Source organism: Malus domestica, chromosome 17, assembly GCF_042453785.1.
Source record: "Malus domestica chromosome 17, GDT2T_hap1".
NCBI lineage: Eukaryota > Viridiplantae > Streptophyta > Magnoliopsida > Rosales > Rosaceae > Malus > Malus domestica.
This window is the reverse complement of record NC_091677.1, coordinates 33,468,153-33,488,956: the sequence shown is the minus strand read 5'-3', so window position 1 is coordinate 33,488,956 and position 20,804 is coordinate 33,468,153. Positions and strand designations below refer to the sequence as shown.

At 37.3% G+C, this 20,804-nt stretch overlaps 1 protein-coding gene across 1 annotated transcript; it reads left to right on the top strand.

Annotated features, from left to right (window-relative positions):
• Window positions 1-17,774: 17,774 nt before the first annotated feature.
• On the top strand, window positions 17,775-20,197 carry LOC103426220 (trans-cinnamate:CoA ligase, peroxisomal-like). Its single transcript, XM_008364313.4, has 2 exons — window positions 17,775-18,211; window positions 18,501-20,197. The coding sequence occupies exons 1-2, from the start codon at window positions 17,999-18,001 to the stop codon at window positions 20,010-20,012; spliced, it is 1,725 nt and encodes a 574-aa protein (XP_008362535.2). The 5' UTR covers window positions 17,775-17,998; the 3' UTR covers window positions 20,013-20,197.
• The last annotated feature ends 607 nt before the right edge of the window (window positions 20,198-20,804 follow it).

Genomic DNA, 20,804 nt, shown 5'->3' with positions numbered 1-20,804 from the left:
TACAAAATAGGTTCCACAAAAAATTTTGTCAAAAATTGGGTAAAAAAAATGGCGTCAAAAATTGTGTCAAAAGTTGTGGAATAACCTTTTTTTTATTTCTTTTTAATATGAAGAAACACTGACTCCTTTTTCATTATTCGTTTTTTCTTTCTTCCACTTGTAATATTTGATTCTTTAGTGTGATCGATGTGTGATATAGACCTGCAAACTAAATTCCTCCAGACTACATGACCTTGAATATTCAAGGGTCGACTGTCATATGACCTTGAACAGCTCCTAAAAGTATCTCAGGTCATTATAGTATTAGTACTTAATTGTAAAAAACTGTATTACTACTCGGACCATCAATGTATCTCTTCTCAAATGTCATTGGCTACCTTTTATTAAAAACAATTTAGGTAAACTTGTAGACTAAATTTTATAAACTAAATGATATGAAAGTTGATGATTGAATTATGGGTAATACTAGGAAGACTAAATTTGCAAACTAAATGACGTGTCACCAACAGGAATAAACATGTTTATCAACGTTTAAGAAATATATCAATTATCAACTTCTCTGTCTCTTAGTTTCCAAAACTTTTTCTTCAAATTTAATCTCCCTAACATTACCCTTGAATTATTACTCAAGCGTTGACGGGTTCTATTAATGACACATTATTTAGTTTGTGAATTTTGTCTATACCTTAGCATTACCTATAGTAAACTGTCATAACTTGGTTATTTGTCTCGTTATTGTGAATGAATTATGTAAATACCACTTTGCACCTCTACTAGCTTAATTCGTGTTAAAAAAAAGTTCGATTCTGGAAGCACAATCAACTTAGTAGAAATTGGAATTAGTGTTTTACAGGTTGATTACGCTTCTATAATGAAATGATTTCACCCTCCAATTTTGAGATATTTTTCAGTGTGTTAAAAATACGGTTTAGTACATTCAGTATTATAATAAAAGTAATTGAATATTTGAAAAATATTCAATCACTTGTATTAAGAACTTAGTGTATTAGGACCATGTTATGCACACCACAAAATTTCTCCCAATATTCATATTCATGCTCGGTGAGAACGGACGCAACCCAAATCGGTTGTGCTGTTTATTTTTGCTTGTTCTTATTCCTCTAACAACCATTTTTTTAACCATCTTGATGACTTGTCCCGTTCATTTGGAAGGAACAGAATCCAAGTCAAATTCATCATATTTTCATAAATGCAAGTCAATATTTTGACTGGATTTCTTTCAACAACCAATAGCATGTCTTGTTTAATCTTTACAGGTGGTTTGTTAGTTGAAACGAATTAGATCCTGACATTGATGAATCATCATATTTTTATAAATGCAAGTCAATATTTTGACTGGATTTCTTTCAACAACCAATAGCATGTCTTGTTTAATCTTTACAGGTGGTTTGTTAGTTGAAACGAATAACAAGCTCGTATTCCATACAGAATGTTTTAGGTTTGATTTTTGATATTGATGAATCACACTGGTCAGAGAAAGCTGAAATGTCTATGTGAGTTATTCTATCTCTAGAAAAGATAAACTACTGTAACAACTGGTCCCTTATTATAATTTCCTTCTAATATTTCCAACATAATAGTGTGTTGTGTTATACAGAAGATGATCTAAGGCAACAACCCTATTCAAGTAGTCACTTTTGCGTTTGTTAAAAAGTTTTGATGTGACATGCCTGGTTGAAAAGTACTTTGAAGGGAACAGAGAAGCCCCGCAAGCCCCACAACCCCCGGTCAGTTTGTTTTCTTGTAGTGCCATAGTTGTTATGTTTTGTTTTAATATGGTTTAGCAAGTAGTGATCCATTAAAAATCTTATAATCATATTTTCTACAATTTTTCAACCCTTAATTTTATAATTTATTAGACAAAGCCAATGCTATGTGTGTGTAAAAATTAAAAAAAATAAAAAAATAAAAAAATAAAACTATGTGGAAGAGAGTAATTTATTAGACAAAGCCAATGCTATGTGTGTGTAAAAATTAAAAAAAAAAAAAAAAAAAAAAAAACTATGTGGAAGAGAGAGATGTTTGAGAGAGATGTTTGAGAAAGATGTTTGAGACAGAACATGGTAGATGTTTAAAATTTTATTTTGTAGTTTTTTAATTAGTGATATGCTATAATAACATGTGAGTCATATAAAAAAATAAAAAATAGTTTGTAAAATTATATTACTGCTCATGATTTTATTTTGCGATAATAGATCAAATTATTTTTTCATTATCTTTTGATTGACAGAGAAGATTTTACTAATACTTCGTGAACTATATATCCTATTGAACTGCGAGGTTCAAAACCTCTTCAAAGACAACATTATTCAGATGTGACCTACAACAAAGAGGACAGTAATATTTTCGAGATCGAACTAAACTTATGTTCTTGTTGTATCCAAGAGGTCAGTTATACCAAAAACCTGTTGATAATATATTTTTCTGGGTCGTCCCCGCCTAGAAGTCATGTACAAAGCTTATTTCGTTGTCATCCATTCAATGCAGCAAGCAGATAGAAACACACATAAATTAGTGTTTTCAAATGGAAGAAAGAGATTCTCGTAAGACTAAAAACAAGTTCTTCGAAGTTGCACTCTTTGCCTTTGTTTGACTACAAGAACGAGTTTCTTCTTGGAGAATTCAGGTAAAAGCTCTTTTAGTGGAGCTATTTTTCAAGTCTTTAGTGGAAAGCAAACAAAGCACTGAATCATGCATGTTTCTATCAGCTTGCTCCATTGAATATGGATGATAACAAAATAAGCTTCGTACATGACTTCTAGGCAAAGACGACCCAGAAAAATATTTTATTAACAGGTAGATGATGGATTAGTTATGAAGAAAAGTTTACTCCTAATTGTAAAATATAGGGTTTAGAAGGGATATAACTTTCCTTTATGACTACTTCATCTTGATGTTTTAAAACTCTCATTAATTGATTTGCCTCTTGAAATCGCCATTTAGTCTTATTTTATTGCCTGAAACTGGTTTTGTCTCACTTTACCCCATGAAACTACCATTTTAGTCTCATTTAGTCTTAATTCATCATTGTTCAGTTTATTCCATCAAATAAACGTAAAATTAAAGGATAGTATGTACATTACATCAAATAAACGTTAAAAGTGAGACTAAATTGCACTCCTCAATGCATGTTTCTATCAGCTTGCTGCAGTAATGGATGATAACGAAATAAGCTTTGTACATGACTTCCAGGCAGGGGAGACCCAGAAAAATATTTTATTAACATGGTAGGTGATGGATTGGTTACGAAAAAACCTTGTAATTGTAAAATTTAGAGTTTATAATGATATAACTTTTCTTCATGACTACTTCATTTTCAATGTGCAACTTGCATAATATTTAAAAGTTTCCATCCATGCTAGGTCTTAGGTTCGATTCTCGTTAAAGGTGAATTAGAACTATATTATTGTTAACCTATTGTGAGGCTAAGCCTAACCTCCTCCTCCTTAATATATTATCGTTTGTTATAAAAAAAATTAAAAAAAAAAAAAAAAAGTTTTCATCCATGCCTTCTTTAAATTTTCGTTCGAAACCACCTCTCTCTATCAAGCGCAGCCATGATATGATTTATTTTTCATCCGTTGATGTTCAGACAAGAAAATAAGGAACATAATTACTCTATGGGTCCTAAGTCCTAGCATGCGAATTGATTAATCTTGCCAACTACTTCCCCATGACTGGTGTTTAGGGCTAGTTTGGAGTTGTTGTACTGTGAAAAAAACATTGTTTTCAAAAATAAAGATAGAACTGCTTCTGTTTTCTACTGTTTTGGAACCATGGTTTGAAAAAAAAATAAATAAACATTTTTTTTCATTTATTAAACACGATTTTAGTTCTAACTTTTTTTTAAAAACTACTTTTAAAAAAATTTCAGCAATGTCAAACCGGCCCTTAGTGTAAATTAAGCCTGATTTTAGTCGTCCAAGCATGCCTTTTAGGACAAAATTGATCTTGTTGTTCAAGTTCAAGTTAGACAGTTTTCTTTTCTTGCATGCCAAGGGAGAAAACAAAATAGTTCTAAAGTCAGACTGCGCCTTGCTAGTGATGGTTTTTATATTCAGTATTGTCGTTTAACTTTTTCAGACAACGTACAAGAGAAACATGTGTTATGTGTGAATTTAAAAAAAAAATGTTACTTGTACCGTATTTTTTATATAATAGATGAAATCCACATGTGTTGGTAGGCGATATATTTATTAAAGAGGTTGTATGAAAAATGTAATAAGTATAGCATTACTTAATATTTTTTGTATACTTGCTGTTTATGGGTTTATCATAATTTATTCAGTTTTTTTAGCAAGTTTATTTTTTAATTTTTTTTAATCTGGTGTTCAATTTTCAACTTGTGATTTTAATCAAAAAATGAAATTTGATAACAATTATCAAACAAGTTTTTGGTTTTTAAAAAAAATAATAAAAAACAAAACTTAAAAACAAAAATTTAAAAGCTAAAACGAATATAACCAGATATCAATTTGTTTTCAATTTAATTTTTCACTATAGCTTTTCAATTTTTTTAGTTTTTAATCATTAAGTTTATAGTTTTTTAGTGCTTAAGACCCAGTAATCAAATGTTTACTATGTTAACTAGCTCATTGGATGCGGATAGTTTTGGATTTGGATCCTCTCGGATCCCCTCCCTGGGGATCCCGGGGATCAAGACACAATGACAGTTCATCACAGATCGTGCGGCCACAATTAAATATTTTTTTACACAAAATGAGACTGCTTTACTTTTAAAAATATAAAAAATATTTAATTGTGGCCTCGCGATTTTTGATGGACGGTCCTTATAGCTTGATCCCCGGGATTCCCATAGAGGGGATCCAGAGAGGATCCAAATCTTTACTAGCATTGGTTTCTTACTTTTTTATCGAAATAATTGGTGTTTTAGGGATTAGGATCATCTCTAGAGCAATTACATCATGATCTTCAGGATCAATGAATCATGGCCGTCCGTAATAGATCGTGTGGCCAAAAATGAATCTCTCTTCATTCGTCTGCTCCTTCCCCTTCCCCTCTTCCCTGCAATCACCAACTTCTTTCTTTATGCTTCAATTTGATTCTAATCCTAGGGGATGAAGACAACACAGTATATATTGAAATCGGGAAAGGATAGTTTTTCTCCATCGTGACCCAAATTGAACCCGCGGCGACCTGATTCCCATCCGACAACGGCGACACGTCAACGTCGTGTCAATCACCTCTGAACTCATCCCCTAGCTCTGCTTCTCTCACACTCTCCGAGAGTGGAAGCCAGATCAGGAACGGCTGGAATCGTATGGAATCGTCGGAGTTCGGCTTGGTAAGGGTTCCAAAAAGGAGGTTATTGATCACAGAGGAAAGGGGAAGCTGAAGGGGAAGGGGAAGGGGAGGGAGAAGACGAGGCCGGAATCGTCTGAAATCACCGGAGTTCCACTTCCATACAGCTCGAAGAAGAAGGTTGGTGATTACCGAGGAGGGAGAAGGGGAGGGTTTATTTTTGACCGCACGATCTATTACGACGGTTAGATCTTGAGAATCTAGATGTAATTGCTCCGGAGATGATCACATGAACTAAAAATTCGTGAATATTGACCCCTAAATTTATCACAATGTAGGGTAATAATCCATTTAGTTAAGACCATCTCCAACCGAGAGCTGGTCAGAGGGCTCGTTTTAGCCCTTTGGCCCTCTAAGAAATTAATATTGTAATGAATAGTACATGGCCATATTTGCTTCCATCTCCAACTGAGGGCCAAAGGGCTATGGGGCCAAACATAATTTATTATTTAAAAACTACAATTTAAATTCAAATCCAACTTAAATTTAATGTTATTTAATGTTGTTTCATATTGTTTAATGTTGTTTCATGTTACTTAATTTAATCTAATGTTGTATAATGGCTTAGGAAGTTGTAGGAAAAAAATAAAATATAAAAAAAAAACAATTTAAAAAAATTTTGTAAAAAAAAAGGGCTAGCTTACATCAGCTAGCCTTTATATTAAAAAAATTTCATGCTATTTGTGTCGGTTAGAACAACACTATTTCTTTTATTTATGTTGGTTATAACAGACAACATTAAAAAAAATTCCAGCCAGCCCTTTGGCCCTTTTAGATTCCATGGGGCCCACGAGCTATTTGGCCTAGCCCTCGGTTGAAAACGATTTTCGGGCTATTTTCGGCCCTCTAACTCTTTGGACCCTTCAGTTGGAGATGACCTAACACCCTCACAACTTCCATCCAAAATAAAAGGATTTAACAAGCAAATAAGTGACATAATTTTTAACAGAGTTACCCAAAAAAAGTGCTACTTCATAGTGTAAAAAGTTGGACCAAAACTTGCGGATCAGAAACTAAGACTCTAATTAGACTAAATTTCATGGACCAATGTTCTAAATTTCTGTATTTATTTTGTTAGGAATTATAAGATGTGAACCCAAAATATAAAAAAGGTTAAAAAAATTCATGGAAATCCGAAGAGTAAAATGTGTTTTACTGGAAATGGATGAAAAAGAGAGTGGTAAAAAAGAAGATTTACTTGGCTCCATCTGTCGAATGCTTACTATTCTTTCCTTTTCGTATAGGTTTGAAAAGAAAAAATTAAAAAACAAGTATTAATATTCTATTCTTTAGTGGCAAGTGATGTATCTTAGGTTTGATTCTCTTCAAAGGTGAATTTGAACCATATTATTGCTTGCTCATTGTGAGACTTAGCTCACTCTCCTATCCCTTTAGTGTAGATAATATCATTTGTTCAAAAAAAAAATTTTTTGACTAATATCACAATCTTGTGCATTAATCTATTGTTTTTTATCCAATCCTAGGAAGATATTTTTCAATGCCCAGAACAGGGGTGCTATGCCACATGTAATTGTACAAGCGGTGAGAAGTTTTTTTTTTAAGTGTTGTTGATGCACAAAATCAGCGAGGACATTGGTACAACAGAAAGTGTTAAGTTTGTGACATTAGCTAGATTGCTCCGGTCACTAGTGTGGATAAGTAAGTAAATGGATAGGGATAGGGAAGCAAACACAAGATGTATGTGGTTCATCGAGATTGGCTACATCCACGGAGTAGAGGATTTCTCATTAATTGTGAAGGGTTTACACAAGTACATAGGTTCAAGCTCTCCTTTAGTGAGTAATAGTGAATAATTTAGTACAAATGACATTAGGAAATATTGTGAGAGAATTATCTCTATTTATAGAAGAAAGTTTCTAGTTTCATTCTGACATTGACACGTGTCGTGGTTTGATTGGCTTCTGATGTTGTCACGTGTCGCGCTATGATTGGCTTCTGATGTTGACACGTGTCGCGCTGTGATTGGCCTCCTGGTTGGAGGGAAACTCTTCTGGGTCCTTGACGGTAAAACGTTGACCGATGCTCAGTAGTTTCCGGATTGGTCAGGTATGGTACAAACAGTGATCCCCTAAGTTCTCGAGTGAGGGAAGCTCATCGGTTGGGGACTTGCAAGATCCAAGCCATTGAGTAATCACGAAACTTCTAAGTACTGAAGTGTGGTATCATTTTCACTTGCCTTATCTGTCTCATGTGTAGAGGTTGTATCTTTTCTGAAAGAACTTTTCCTCCATCCAGGGGTGGTATCTTTAACCGATGAAGATGCACAAGGTAATGTATCAATTTCACTTGAAGCTTACTTATAGTTTCGGGTTTGGTCAAGTGCGATACAAACCCTATAGTAGGAGTATCCCAAGTCGTCGAGTTAGGAGATTTGCCGAAGGAGGTAACAGACAAGGTAAGCAATCAGACTTCCAAGCAAGCAACCTGGATCGGAGGTTTTGAGAATTGTGGTTGAATTCATTTGATGAAGCTTTTGTTGGCACTATAAATTGGTTTTGCTTCACACTGTCTTGATCAAGAGTGTGTGAAGCCTTGAAGAATTGTGGTTGCCCTTCATTGATGAAGCTTTTGTTGGCACCATAAATTGTTTTTGCTTCACACTGTCTTGAACAAGAGTGTGTGAAGCTTTTGAGAATTGTGGTTGCCCTCCATTGATGAAGCTCTTGTTGACACTATAAATTGGTTTTGCTTCACACTGTCTTGATCAAGAGTGTGTGAAGCTTTTGAGAATTGTGGTTGAACTCTTTTGATGAAGCTCTTGTTGGCACCATAAATTGGTTTTGCTTCACACTGTCTTGATCAAAAGTGTGAAGCTTTCTACGAGTTGTAGTGTTTGCATTGTTACAGAGGGGAAATGTCTGAAGCAGATGTAAGAGGGTTGAATAGCTTGATCTTCGTATGCCATGCATTGAAGTTGTTGTTGGCTTGCAATAAGACTTTGTTGGTGACTATAACTCTTGTTGGGCATAAGTGCTATCCTAGTTGAGTTGTCAAGCTTGAGGGTTTTTGATTATTTGTGAATGCTATGAGTTCACATGTACAAGTTGTACCACTCGTCTTCTGGTAGGTGGAATGAATAGTGAGTTGCTTTCATCTTATACCACTCGTCTTCTGGTAGGTGGAATGAATGGTGAGTTGCTTTCATCACTTGGTTGGTGGTGCAAAGGTGAGTTCCTTCATCACCTTTCATCACATTTCATCACCTGGTTGGTGGCACGATGATGAGTTCCTTCTTCACCTGGTTGGTGGCATGAATGACAAGTTGCCAAATGATATTAGAGTACAGGTTGTACATTTCATCACCTGCTGGTGGCATGAAAGAAAGTACGGGTTGTACATTTCATCATCTGGTTGGTGGCATGAAGATGAGTTCATTCTTCACCTAGTTGTACATTTCATCACCTGGTTGGTGGCATGAAGGAGAGTACGGGTTGTACATTTCATCATCTGGTTGGTGGCATGAATGTGAGTTCATTTTTCACCTAGTTGGTGGCATGAGTGGTAAGTTGACAAATGATATTAGAGTACTAGTTGTACATTTCATCACCTGGTTGGTGGCATGAAGAAGAGTACAGGTTGTACATTTCATTACCTGGTTGGTGGCATGAAGATGAGTTCCTTCTTCACCTGGTTGGTGGCATGAGTGGCAGGTTACCAAATGATATTAGAGTACGGGTTGTACATTTCATCACATGGTTGGTGGCATAAAGGAGAATACAGGTTGTACATTTCATCACCTGGTTGGTGTCACGAAGATGCGTTCCTTCTTCACTTGGTTGGTGGCATGAGTGACAAGTTGCCAAATGATATTAGAGTATTGGTTGTACATTTCATCACCTAGTTGGTGGCATGAAGGGGAGTACGGGTTGTACATTTCATCACCTGGTTGGTGGCATGAAGATGAGTTCCTTCTTCACATTTCATCACCTAGTTGGTGAGAATAAAGGCAAGGTGTTGAGGCACATTGTAGCAAGTGTCGAAGACACAAGGTATGTTGAACCCTTTCGAAGCACAGTTGGCTTATGTATGGATGTGTTGGAATGTATAATGTTTATGTATGAATGTGTTAGAATGTATAATGTTTATGTATGAATGTGTTGAAATGTATAATGTTTATGTTGATTGATATGAGTGATGCTTATGAATGTTTTGCTATGCATGAAAGGATCCATGCTTTTGATATGTGAACCATGTTGGTTGTAACACTTAGTATTACATACTTTGTGTCAAAGTACGCATGTTGAAGCTCTGAGTTGGAGTATAAGGGTATGTCAACGTAGACCAAGTGTTCCAGTGCTAGGAACGCAAAAGACTTAGAAGAAGTTGTGTGAATCCCTCTTCTTTAAATATTTACCGAATGGCTTGTGTGACAAAAAATCTCAAGCGGTTTAGAGTCAAAGCATTTGTAATGTGTATGCCTTCTTATAATAGTATTTCCTTCAGTATCTAGTCATCCACTTTGAAAGAGTGATGCTTGGCCTCATAGTCATAATAGTCGACGGTACGTTCACCCCTGGTTGTCTTGATACGAACTTTTATCCATTTTGTTGTAATGGGCTTGCTGAGAGTAAAAATCCTTTCTCTTACCAATAGAAAGATACATTTGGTGACTTAGCGAGTAGCTAAATGCGGCAGAAGATGATGCAATGGGTGTCTGAATGGCCAATATCTCATCACTTGGTAGAACTTGACTTCCATTTCCCATTTGTTGATAAGGGTTAACCATATGGGGGTTCCCTTGGTATGTCATTGCTTCGGCGGAGGCGTGGTTGTAAGCCTATACCATCACATCAGAGTAAGTCTTCCAAGTGTTGACATTGATCATGTACTTGAAGAAACAATCACGTAGGCCTGCCATGAAGGCCTTGAAGGCGGTCTTGTCATCTGCCTCAGCGCAGCGAGAATACTTATGGCTGAAGTGAGTGGCATACTCTAGTAGTGACTCGCCCGGCTTCTGGCGAATAGTGTACAAGTCATCTGCAAGATGCAAGTGATCGGTCTGGAAGATGTGTTGAGAGACAAACTGTTTCCTCAATTCCTCAAATGAGTCTACTATCTCAGGTGGAAGACGGTAATACCAGTTTAGATCTCTGCCATAGAGGGTAGAGCGGAAGAGAAGACATCGCTCTTCGTCGGTGTGCATCTGATATGCCATGGTGGACTCAAAGAGGTTAAAGTGTTTAATTAGGTCATCCCTTCCAGTATAGAGTTGTAAACCAAGCTTTTGTTTTGTCTTCGCTTGAAGAGGGTGTCGATGATCCTTCTTGTGAGAGGGCCAGGCCTGGGTTGGTTCCAGTCAGGTATCTCGGCCTGACGTTCGGCCTTCAACTTGTTTACTTCCTCAAGGAGCTGTAGGACAAAAGGGTCCTGAGTGGAGCCATGTACCACTTAATTTTCTTTCGTAAGTCTCCATCGCCTCTTGGAAGTAGGAAAGTTTGAGCAAAGGCGTGTGGTTTTTTCTTGGACTCGCCTTACTGACTTCTAGGGCGAGTCTGTCGAAATACCTCAAAGTCCCCCGTACCTTCATGTTCCTCTAGGACCTATCGTTCCTTCCCTAGATTGGCAGCTGGCCTAGGTCGTGGGAGGGGACTGAGTCTTTCAGGAACCCTTGGGTCATTGATCTTCGAGCATATGTGGAGGGGATTCTCTCGACGTTGCTTTAGGAAGTCTCGGTAGTCACAATAAACGGCTTTCGATCATTCCAACCCTTCTGTAAGGAAGTGTCTTCCTCTACTTCTTCTACTTCGGGTCGAAGCATCTGAGTTGAGAGAAATTTCATGTTGATCAATGTTTTGATGATTAGCTCGTTCCTCATCAGGGATACTCATGTCGAAGAGAGGCGACCCTCCGTGTTGGGGGGCACCCAGGTGATGGTTGATGTTCACATGGGCAACAAGCTCGCGTGTTTGAGTACGCCTAGTTTCGTGGAGCGTCTCAAAGAGCTTCTCATACTGCTCCTGGAGTACCTCATTCTTCATTGCTATCTTGTTGTTCTGAACTTCTAGCTCATCGACTTTAGCTTGAAGAGCAACCCTTTTTCCTTCATTCTTTCGTTGCTTCGCACTAGGTGCAAGATGGGTGTCATTCTATGTGTTGTGGCTTCCTTCGCTCCCCATGTTGGAGAGGGATGTCTGGTAAAAAAAGAGTGTACGAATGGTGGAAACCAGCTTGGCAAAGCTGAAGAGAGTGGGAACAAGTGTCGTTCCCACAGACGGCGCCAAATGTTGATGCACAAAATCAGCGAGGACTTTGGTACAACAGAAAGTGTTAAGTTTGTGACCTTTGCTAGATTGCTCCGGTCACTAGTGTGGATAAGTAAGTAAATGGATAGGGACAGGGAAGCAAACACAAGATGTACGTGGTTTACCCAGATAACATCGTCCATGGAGTAGAGGAGTTTTCATTAATTGTGAAGGATTTACACAAGTACATAGGTTCAAGCTCTCATTTAGTGAGTACTAGTGAATGATTTAGTACAAATGACATTAGGAAATATTGTGAGAGAATGATCTCTATTTATAGAAGAAAGTTTCTAGTTTCATTCTGACATTGACACGTGTCGTGTTGTGATTGGCTTCTGATGTTGACATGTGTCACGCTATGATTAGCTTCTGATGTCGACACGTGTGGCGCTGTGATTGGCCTCCTGGTTGGAGGGAAACTCTTTTGGGTTCTTGACGGTATAACGTTGACCGGTGCTCAATAGTTTTGGGATTGGTCATGTATGGTACAAACAAGTGTCCTACTACTTGTATAATTATATGTGGTGTACCACTCTGTATTCCAGATACACTGAAAAATCTCTCGTTCCACGAAAACAGATAACAACTGGTTCAAACTGCTTGTTTAATGCATAAATGTATGAAAGATGCTAAAGAGACTCTCTCAAAGTAGGACTCTTTATGGGCTCTCAACCATCTTATGATTTTTGCACAATGTTTTATAACGTTTGTACAAAAATTGTGTCAAAAACATAAAATGGCGGAGAATTCCACTTTTAAGAGAGTCAAATGTATCAGCCTTGGAATCCCAAGTCTGGCCTCCAATTAGAACATTTATCCAACAACCAAATCATTATACACTCATCTAAATAGGCTATGCAGAATAGTATATGCTGCTCCTTTATATATATACTAGCCTTCATGCACGCGCTCACGCACGTGTAGAAGGTATTTTTTGAATTACGACGTGCTACGAGACTTACACGTTTTAAATATATTTATATGCGTAAATTGACAAAAAGAAAGTCAAATATTTGAAGTAAATGAATAATCTTAGATCATGCTAGAAGAAACCCCTCATAAACCAATTAAAGCAGCTAAATCCACATAATAAAATCGGACTCTATTGCATTTATATTAAGAATAGAGAAAATAATATTTAATAAACAACTGATTGAATCACATTATTGCTAGCTCATTGTGAGGATAAGTTCACCCCTTCCCTCTTAGTGTAGATAATATCGTTTATTCAAAAAAAAAAAAATCATTTGACAACTAATTTAATCACATTATTATACGCGTGCGGAAGATTTTTTTATAACCAGCATTACACGCCTCTTAAGATGTTTTGAACGTGATTAAAAACAGAGAAAAAAATCTTTAATGAACAACTAATTGAATCACATTATTGCTAGCATATTGTGAGGTACTAATTATTAAAAAAAAAATTGTACAAAAAAAATTAATTATTAAAAAACTGTTAAAATGACGAAAATACCCCTGCCACATGACACACCCCGACCGAGATCAAGGCATGCTGGCCGTCACGTGAGAGTGACGTAGCCATGTGCACAGTGCGGAAGCAATAAAGATAAGAATTATACGAATAATTAAAAACCAAATTACTAGAGTGCACTACTAAACAGAAAGTGATAGGAGTTAGTTACAATAGTGAACACTCCTAATCAGAGCATAAAGTCTAGGTGCAGTCAAGTAGGACAAGTACTAGTTATACAGTACCAGGAATGTCCTACTATTATTTGGATAAGTCAGAAATGCCGACGTCCTCCAACCACTAACAGCAAGCCTACTTAAAACCTGGAAGGGCGCAAAACAGAAAACGTGAGTGGGCAAAAACAAATGTTTTACAAAGTCATTTTCTTTATCAACATATCTAACCCCTTACTGTAAAATATGTATAATTTTCCCAGAATCAAGATATAAGTATATACATATATGTATATATATATCTCTCTGAAATCATAACAATTCAATTCATGCTTCACATAACCATATTCATATGTATGCCATGCCAAAATATAATAAAGTAAACAATCCAGGTAAGAATGATTTCATAGAAATATGATATGTTAGCCGGAACCCCTGTGATAGTCTGTACGGCAAATTCATAGCTCAAAAGTCAATCTAGCCGGAGTCACTACAATGACCTATACGGCAATATACTGCACATAAGTCAGAACCACTAAAAAATGGTTTATACGACAAGATTGGGTGTAATATAGTTATGCTCAATTCTATTCTCTCATAATAACCGGCAATAAATCGCTAATCACATACGAGTCGGAACCATGAATAAGGTATGTACGACAAGACTGTGCAGTTAAGTTGGATCCAATATGAGCATATAGTGCGGGAGGTGACGTAAATAAACAGGCATGTACTTTATATCTCTGGCTAAATCACAATCACCTAAGGTGCAGTTTTATGAGCTCAACATCATTCAATAACATATCACATCATCGATGATTAACATAACCAAACATAACTTACCTGCACTTACTTGTGCCTCCACAACACCACATATATATATGCAACCATTAAATGCATATTCAGAATATAAAAGCATTTGACATATTATTTCAAAGCATACATTCCTAAAAATGCATTTCTGGGAAATACATCAAGTATATAAGTATGTACTGAAAACAGAAGCCCACACACTGATATGTCGACGGGTCGTAACCCCCGAATCGCCCTTAGATACGCTCGTCATCGGGATAAGTCTCACCTATATGCGAATTAACTATAAAAATGTTATTTTAAAGCACATAGACAAAACTAGCTAATAACTTCTCATACATTGCTCAAAATGGGTATATGAATATACCATAGTGACCTACACAACCTCACGAACATCGTGATATTTTTAGAAAAAATTTTCGCACCGCCATGCGCCGGCAAGGGCACTGCAAAATGCGCCCCCACGCGTGGCCAAACCTGACGGATTCCTTAACTACCGTTAGGGAATATTCCGTTAAAACCTAACAGACTCCGTTAAAACTGACTAATGGCGTCAGCATATTCCGTCCAAACTGACGGAATATGCCATCATCTTCTCCGGCGAGTCGCCGGTCGCAGGGAAACTTGGTAAAACTTCAAACCCACTATTCTCACTCGTTTCTCAACCATTTTTTATGAAATTTGAACCATTGGAAAGCTAACAACATGTAGAATCACGTTATACCATTTTAAGCCTTGAAATCTACTAGATTTTACTTGAGGAAGCTCGATAATCCGGTCAACTTTGAAAACCTTCGATCTCGGCCCTCCGACGTCCAAACTTTTCCAACGAACTACCCCAAGCTTCCTTAGGACCTCCTAAAGCTCCCTGTGAGCTTGAAATCTTCTGAAACACAAGGTTTTACATCCAAATAGCATGAAAAATGAGTTTCGGGTTCTCAAGATTTCGAATGAATCCTTATCTGAAATGGGTACCAACCAACTCGAAATGGCACGAGGAATGCAATGGTGCCTTTAGAATCTTTGATCTGTGACTGGAAAGCTCACTTCGAGCTTGGTCCATACGAGGAAGAAGAGAGAGAGAGTGAGTCCGAGAGAGATGAGGGCACGGGAAGGAAAAGAGAGGGAGTGAGTGTGGTGTGTGTGTGGTCCACGTGGTCACAAATCTCAAAACCACACAATAAAGTCTAAATCTCAATATGTCACACACACACACACTACAATTTCCCGTCCCAGGATAAAACTGTCATTTTACATCGTCGAAAATTATACATTTGGGACGGGCTGTGACACCATATTTGATGCATTATTTTGAGTTGCTTTTGAAGTTTTTTGTTTGAGAGCATTTTTGTTCAATCATTTTCTAGGAAGCTTTTGACACAAAAAATACTGTTCATTGGGCCCTTAACTTTATATATAAAAACATTCCACCTAAAGTGGCCCAGCATACTTTTGTGGTATTGGAGATGTGGCATAATATGTGGTTATGAGTACACATTTATTGTTGAGAAAATCATTGGTCATCACGAAGATAATTCCAATATAGTGGAATCAATCAACGATAGCCAGGGAACAAATATATTGTAATTGCATACTTTCCAACCTTGCATTATATATTATCAATTAGTGCTAATTTGTAGGAGTTGATTGTAAAAGCTATAGCTATTTATAGTTATGTATCTGTACAGAGAAATACATTCATCAATTGAGAAGAAATCAAACTTCCAAATTTCACATTTATGCTTGTACTTGAAGTTGTAGGCAGGGTCGGTCCAGAGATTTTTGAGGCCCGGAGCGACGTTAAAAAATGTGTCATCATTTCACATAAAACAAATATTTATTTTCACACGTAAGACATCGATAAAATTATATTTAGAAAAACACTTCAAACTCAATAATTTAGAAATACGGAATAATTAATTTATTTTGTATCAAGAGAAGGAAACTAAAAACCTTCGGGCTTACAAGTAGATAGATTATGAGTTTTGTTTTCCATCTGAACTTTTAAAGTGTTTTTGTATAAATCGTGAATTATTTTTTCTTATTTACTAACCTCGTCAATATAAGACTAAAAAAGTATTAATGTTTTTGGGTCTTTAAGGATATGTATAAGTAATGACTGAACATTAAATTAAACCTTTTGATGACACGTAATATTATTTGCAAATTTGGTCTAAAATTTTAGTCTACGCATTACTCTTTACTGATGATGAGACTTGAATTAGAATGGATATTTAAAAATAGCAACCCACATAGCTACTAGCTAGTAAATAAATTAACAACCAAACAAAAATTTGTAAAAATTGAAAAAAATAAACATGCACATAGCATTTCGAACTTAGGACCTCTCATTAATTTTAAACAACAAAAACCATTACTTCTAATTAAACTTCTTGATCATTTAGCCAAATTTTATAAATTTATACTATTATGAAAAGAAATTTGTAAAAATTGGAATGTAAATAAGCACACATGGTGGTTTGAACCTAAGACCTCCTCATTCATTTTAAACAACAAAAATACCAATTCTAGTTAAATTTCTTTGTCACTAAACCAAATTTTATAAATTTACACTCTTATAAAAACATATATAAATATATCACCCTAATAATTTTGGTGCCCTCAATTTTTTTGGGCCCTGGACGGCGCCCTGCCCACACTGGGCCTGGGCCGGGCCTGGTTGTAGGTTCAACGCCTCTCCCTCTTCATCATTGTGTCAAAAAGAAAGAAGTTTCACTACTTCTACAGAAACTATATGCTAGGATATCATTTAGTGACATTTTCGTTTTGTCTAAATTGCCATTCATCCCGTAAGTTAGTTCCATATTGTCAAGTTACCCTTTTCGTGTCAATTTATTGCTTTAAATATTTTTCTCAATACTTTAAATTTAAAGTTAGATTTGAAATTTTTTATCAAGTATTTAAAAATTGGTGTCATTTGAAAGACATGTAACTCACTTTTGAGCAAATGAAGTCTGTACTAACTTGGGCTCCTTAAATTTTGCCTCTTCAACTCTGCACAACAATTTCAAAGAGATGTTGCCCTTCAATGCTTCCTTGTGAAAGGATGAAAAGATGGTTTTTTCGTAAAAAAAATGACTCACATGCCTATCATATGATGCCTATTGATAAAAAAAATTGGATGAAATTTTCGAATTCCTGCTAAATTAACGAATAAATTGGCAACAAAGTTTATTTTGGGTAAATTACCGATACAGTACTAGTTCAGGAGATAAACAACATTTTCCTGTTTCGTTTTCTATTTTATATTTCCAACTTTTTGGTAAGAGAGAGAAATTACATGCACAGAAAAATGTCACCAAATGGGTCTTATTCTCAGAGTGTTCAGATAATATAATTTTAGTGAGTAATCTCACACTACAAACCCACTCAATATTACAACAGCTTGGATAATTGAGAGAAATTTTTTATTGTGACGGGAACACAAATGATACCGTACATGTTTTTATGTAAGTAGTGAAAAATTTATTTTTTAAGTTATTAACTTTTTAACGTATATATCCCACTATATATATATTGACACATAGTATATCACTCTATATTTCAGTCACATTAAAAAAATCTGTCGATAATTGAATACCGGTCAGCATAGAAGGTGTGAAAACCCATTAGTTTATAAAAAGGACGTCAACGATTTTCTTGCTTTTAGACTAACTAATTGAGTAATAACTTGGTAATTTCCACACAAGCATCAGGCAGCATCCTGCAGCATCATGATCCACTTCCAACACTCCCACCACAAGTATCGTGGACCCTCCCACCCTGACAACTCCCAATTCCCAACTCCCTATATATTGCTCCACTCATCCACCCTCACCCATGTCATTCACATCATCTCCCTCCCTCCCTCTCTCTCCCTCTCTCTCTAATTAACCAAATCAAGCAGCTTAATTACCCAAAAATCGATCGAAATGGCCTTTGAATCAATGAATACGCTTCCGAAATGTGATGCAAATTACACAGCTCTCTCTCCCACAACTTTTCTCAAGAGAGCTGCTGCCTTTTATGCTGAACGTACCTCAGTCATCTATGAATGCACTCGCTTCACTTGGGGCCAAACCTACGACCGTTGCTGCCGTCTCGCTTCATCCCTCGTTTCGCTCAACGTCGTCAAACACGATGTGGTAAGTCCCGTTATTTATCCGGATATCGTATTCGAAACTGGTTAAGAACATTTATTCTAATGCAGTTTCTTATGAATTTTAATTGATTTTTCTTTTGGAATTATTATTAGCGTTAAAAAAATCTCATTATACGCTTCAAATTTTTTATATCAAGAAAAAAAAATATAGTTATGAGAAGTGTATAATAAGATTTTTAAAGTTTCAACAACTTCGTTTTTTTTTTCTCGAATATCGTTGGACAGATATTAATCATAAGGTTAACTTTTGGGGTTTTTTTTTTCTCCGGCAGGTGTCAGTATTGGCTCCTAATGTTCCGGCAATGTACGAAATGCATTTCGGAGTGCCCATGGCCGGGGCGGTGCTCAACACCATCAACACCCGCCTCAACGCCAAAACCATCGCCTCCATTCTCCGGCACTCGGGAGCCAAAGTCTTTTTTGTCGACTACCAATATGTCCCCCTGGCACGTGACGTCCTAAGGATCCTCACCACCGATACTGCCGACAAATCCATGCCGTTGGTCATCGTGATCGACGACATCGACTCTCCCACTGGCATTCGACTCGGCGAGTTGGAGTACGAGCAACTCATCAAAAAGGGCAATCCCGGATTTGTCTCCGTTCCAGTCGATGACGAGTGGGACCCCGTCGCTTTGAATTACACATCCGGAACGACGTCGGAGCCCAAGGGCGTTGTTTACAGCCACAGAGGCGCATACTTGAGCACCATGAGCCTAGTTTTGGGCTGGGAAATGGGGAGCGAGCCTGTTTATTTGTGGACCCTCCCCATGTTCCATTGCAACGGCTGGACCTTCACGTGGGGCGTCGCAGCACGCGGCGGCACCAACGTCTGCCTCCGCAACACCACCGCCTACGACATCTACCGCAACATTCACCGCCACAAGGTGACGCACATGTGCTGCGCCCCCATCATCTTCAACTTCCTCCTCGAGGCCAAATCCCACGAGCGCTGCGAGATCTCAACGCCCGTCCAGATACTCACTGGCGGAGCCCCTCCTCCGGCCCCTCTCCTCAAGAAGATCGAGCCGCTAGGGTTTAAAGTAACCCATGCGTATGGCCTGACCGAGGCAACAGGCCCTGCTTTAGTCTGCGAATGGCAGGCCAAGTGGAACATGCTGCCTGGGGATGATCAGGCAAAGCTCAAGGCAAGGCAAGGCATAAGCATTTTGACTCTTGCTGACGTGGATGTAAAAAACAAGGACACGATGGAGAGTGTCCCCCATGATGGAAAGACCATGGGGGAGATTGTTTTGCGTGGGAGTAGCGTCATGAAAGGGTACTTCAAGGATCCCAAGGCGACCGAGAAGGCGTTCCAAAACGGATGGTTCTGGACTGGAGACGTCGGGATTGTACACCCCGACGGCTACATGGAGATAAAGGACAGGTTGAAAGACGTGATCATATCAGGAGGAGAAAATATAAGCAGTGTGGAAGTGGAGAATATATTACACGGGCACCCAAAGGTGTTAGAGGCAGCGGTTGTGGCAATGCCACACCCTCGATGGGGAGAGAGCCCGTGTGCTTTTGTGGCTCTCCGAAGCAACGCCGAGGGGGCCGCCACTGAGTCCGAAATCATCGCTTACTGCCGGAAAAACTTGCCGCACTTCATGGTGCCCAAGAAGGTGGAGTTTCTGCCCCAACTGCCCAGGAATCCGATGGGCAAGGTTCTCAAAAACGTTTTGAGGGATCAGGCAAAGACATTCGTCTTATCGGAAAGCCAGCAGACCGCCGTTGATCTATACAGAAATGATCAGCAGATTCTTGCTTTGTCTCGTCTTTGAATTGTTCATTAATGTTTAACCTCAAAAGTCGGGTCTTTTTGTTAATAATTTGAGTATTAATAAAGGATTGTATATGGTCTAGCAATTTGTACTTGGATATATGTTCAAGACTTGCAGATGCCTGGGTGTTTAATAATCTTTTCTGTGACCTGTGCCTCTCTTTTTAATCATAATTAACTTTTTTTTCCATATATTATCGTCTTTAGTCAACTATGTTCTTTCTAATTAATTATTTGCTTGTCAATTCGTATAAAGGCAGAAACGATTCCATTCTCATAATCTCCCAAGTCTCATGCTAAAATTTATAGACTAAGATTCTCTTCCCTTTCCATTCCTTTCCATCCAAGAGATTTTTCAGTGTGATCGGTATACAAGATAGTACACCACATGTCACTATATAAATGTTGAGATATATGTGTTAAAAAATTAATAACTTAAAAAATAAAATTTCCCACAATTTCTATTAAAACACGTGGTGTACCACTTGTATTCCCGTTATAACTAAAAATTTCTCCTTCCATCCCCTCCTCTCACATTCTCTTATTGTATCATTTTCTTACTATAAAAAATTAATATAAGATGTTAACATGATTTAACTACGACCGTTCAAATAAGAGAAACGAGAAAGAAAGAAAAAAAAAAAAAAAAAAGAGAATCCTACTTCAAAATTTATTACTATGCACATAACGGAGCAGGACTCCTTACCTTAAATTTTCCTTTCCTTCCTCCCTCCTCTCTCCTCTCTCCTCTTTTACTTTCTTTTTTGTTTTTTTCTCTTTAATAAGAAATCAA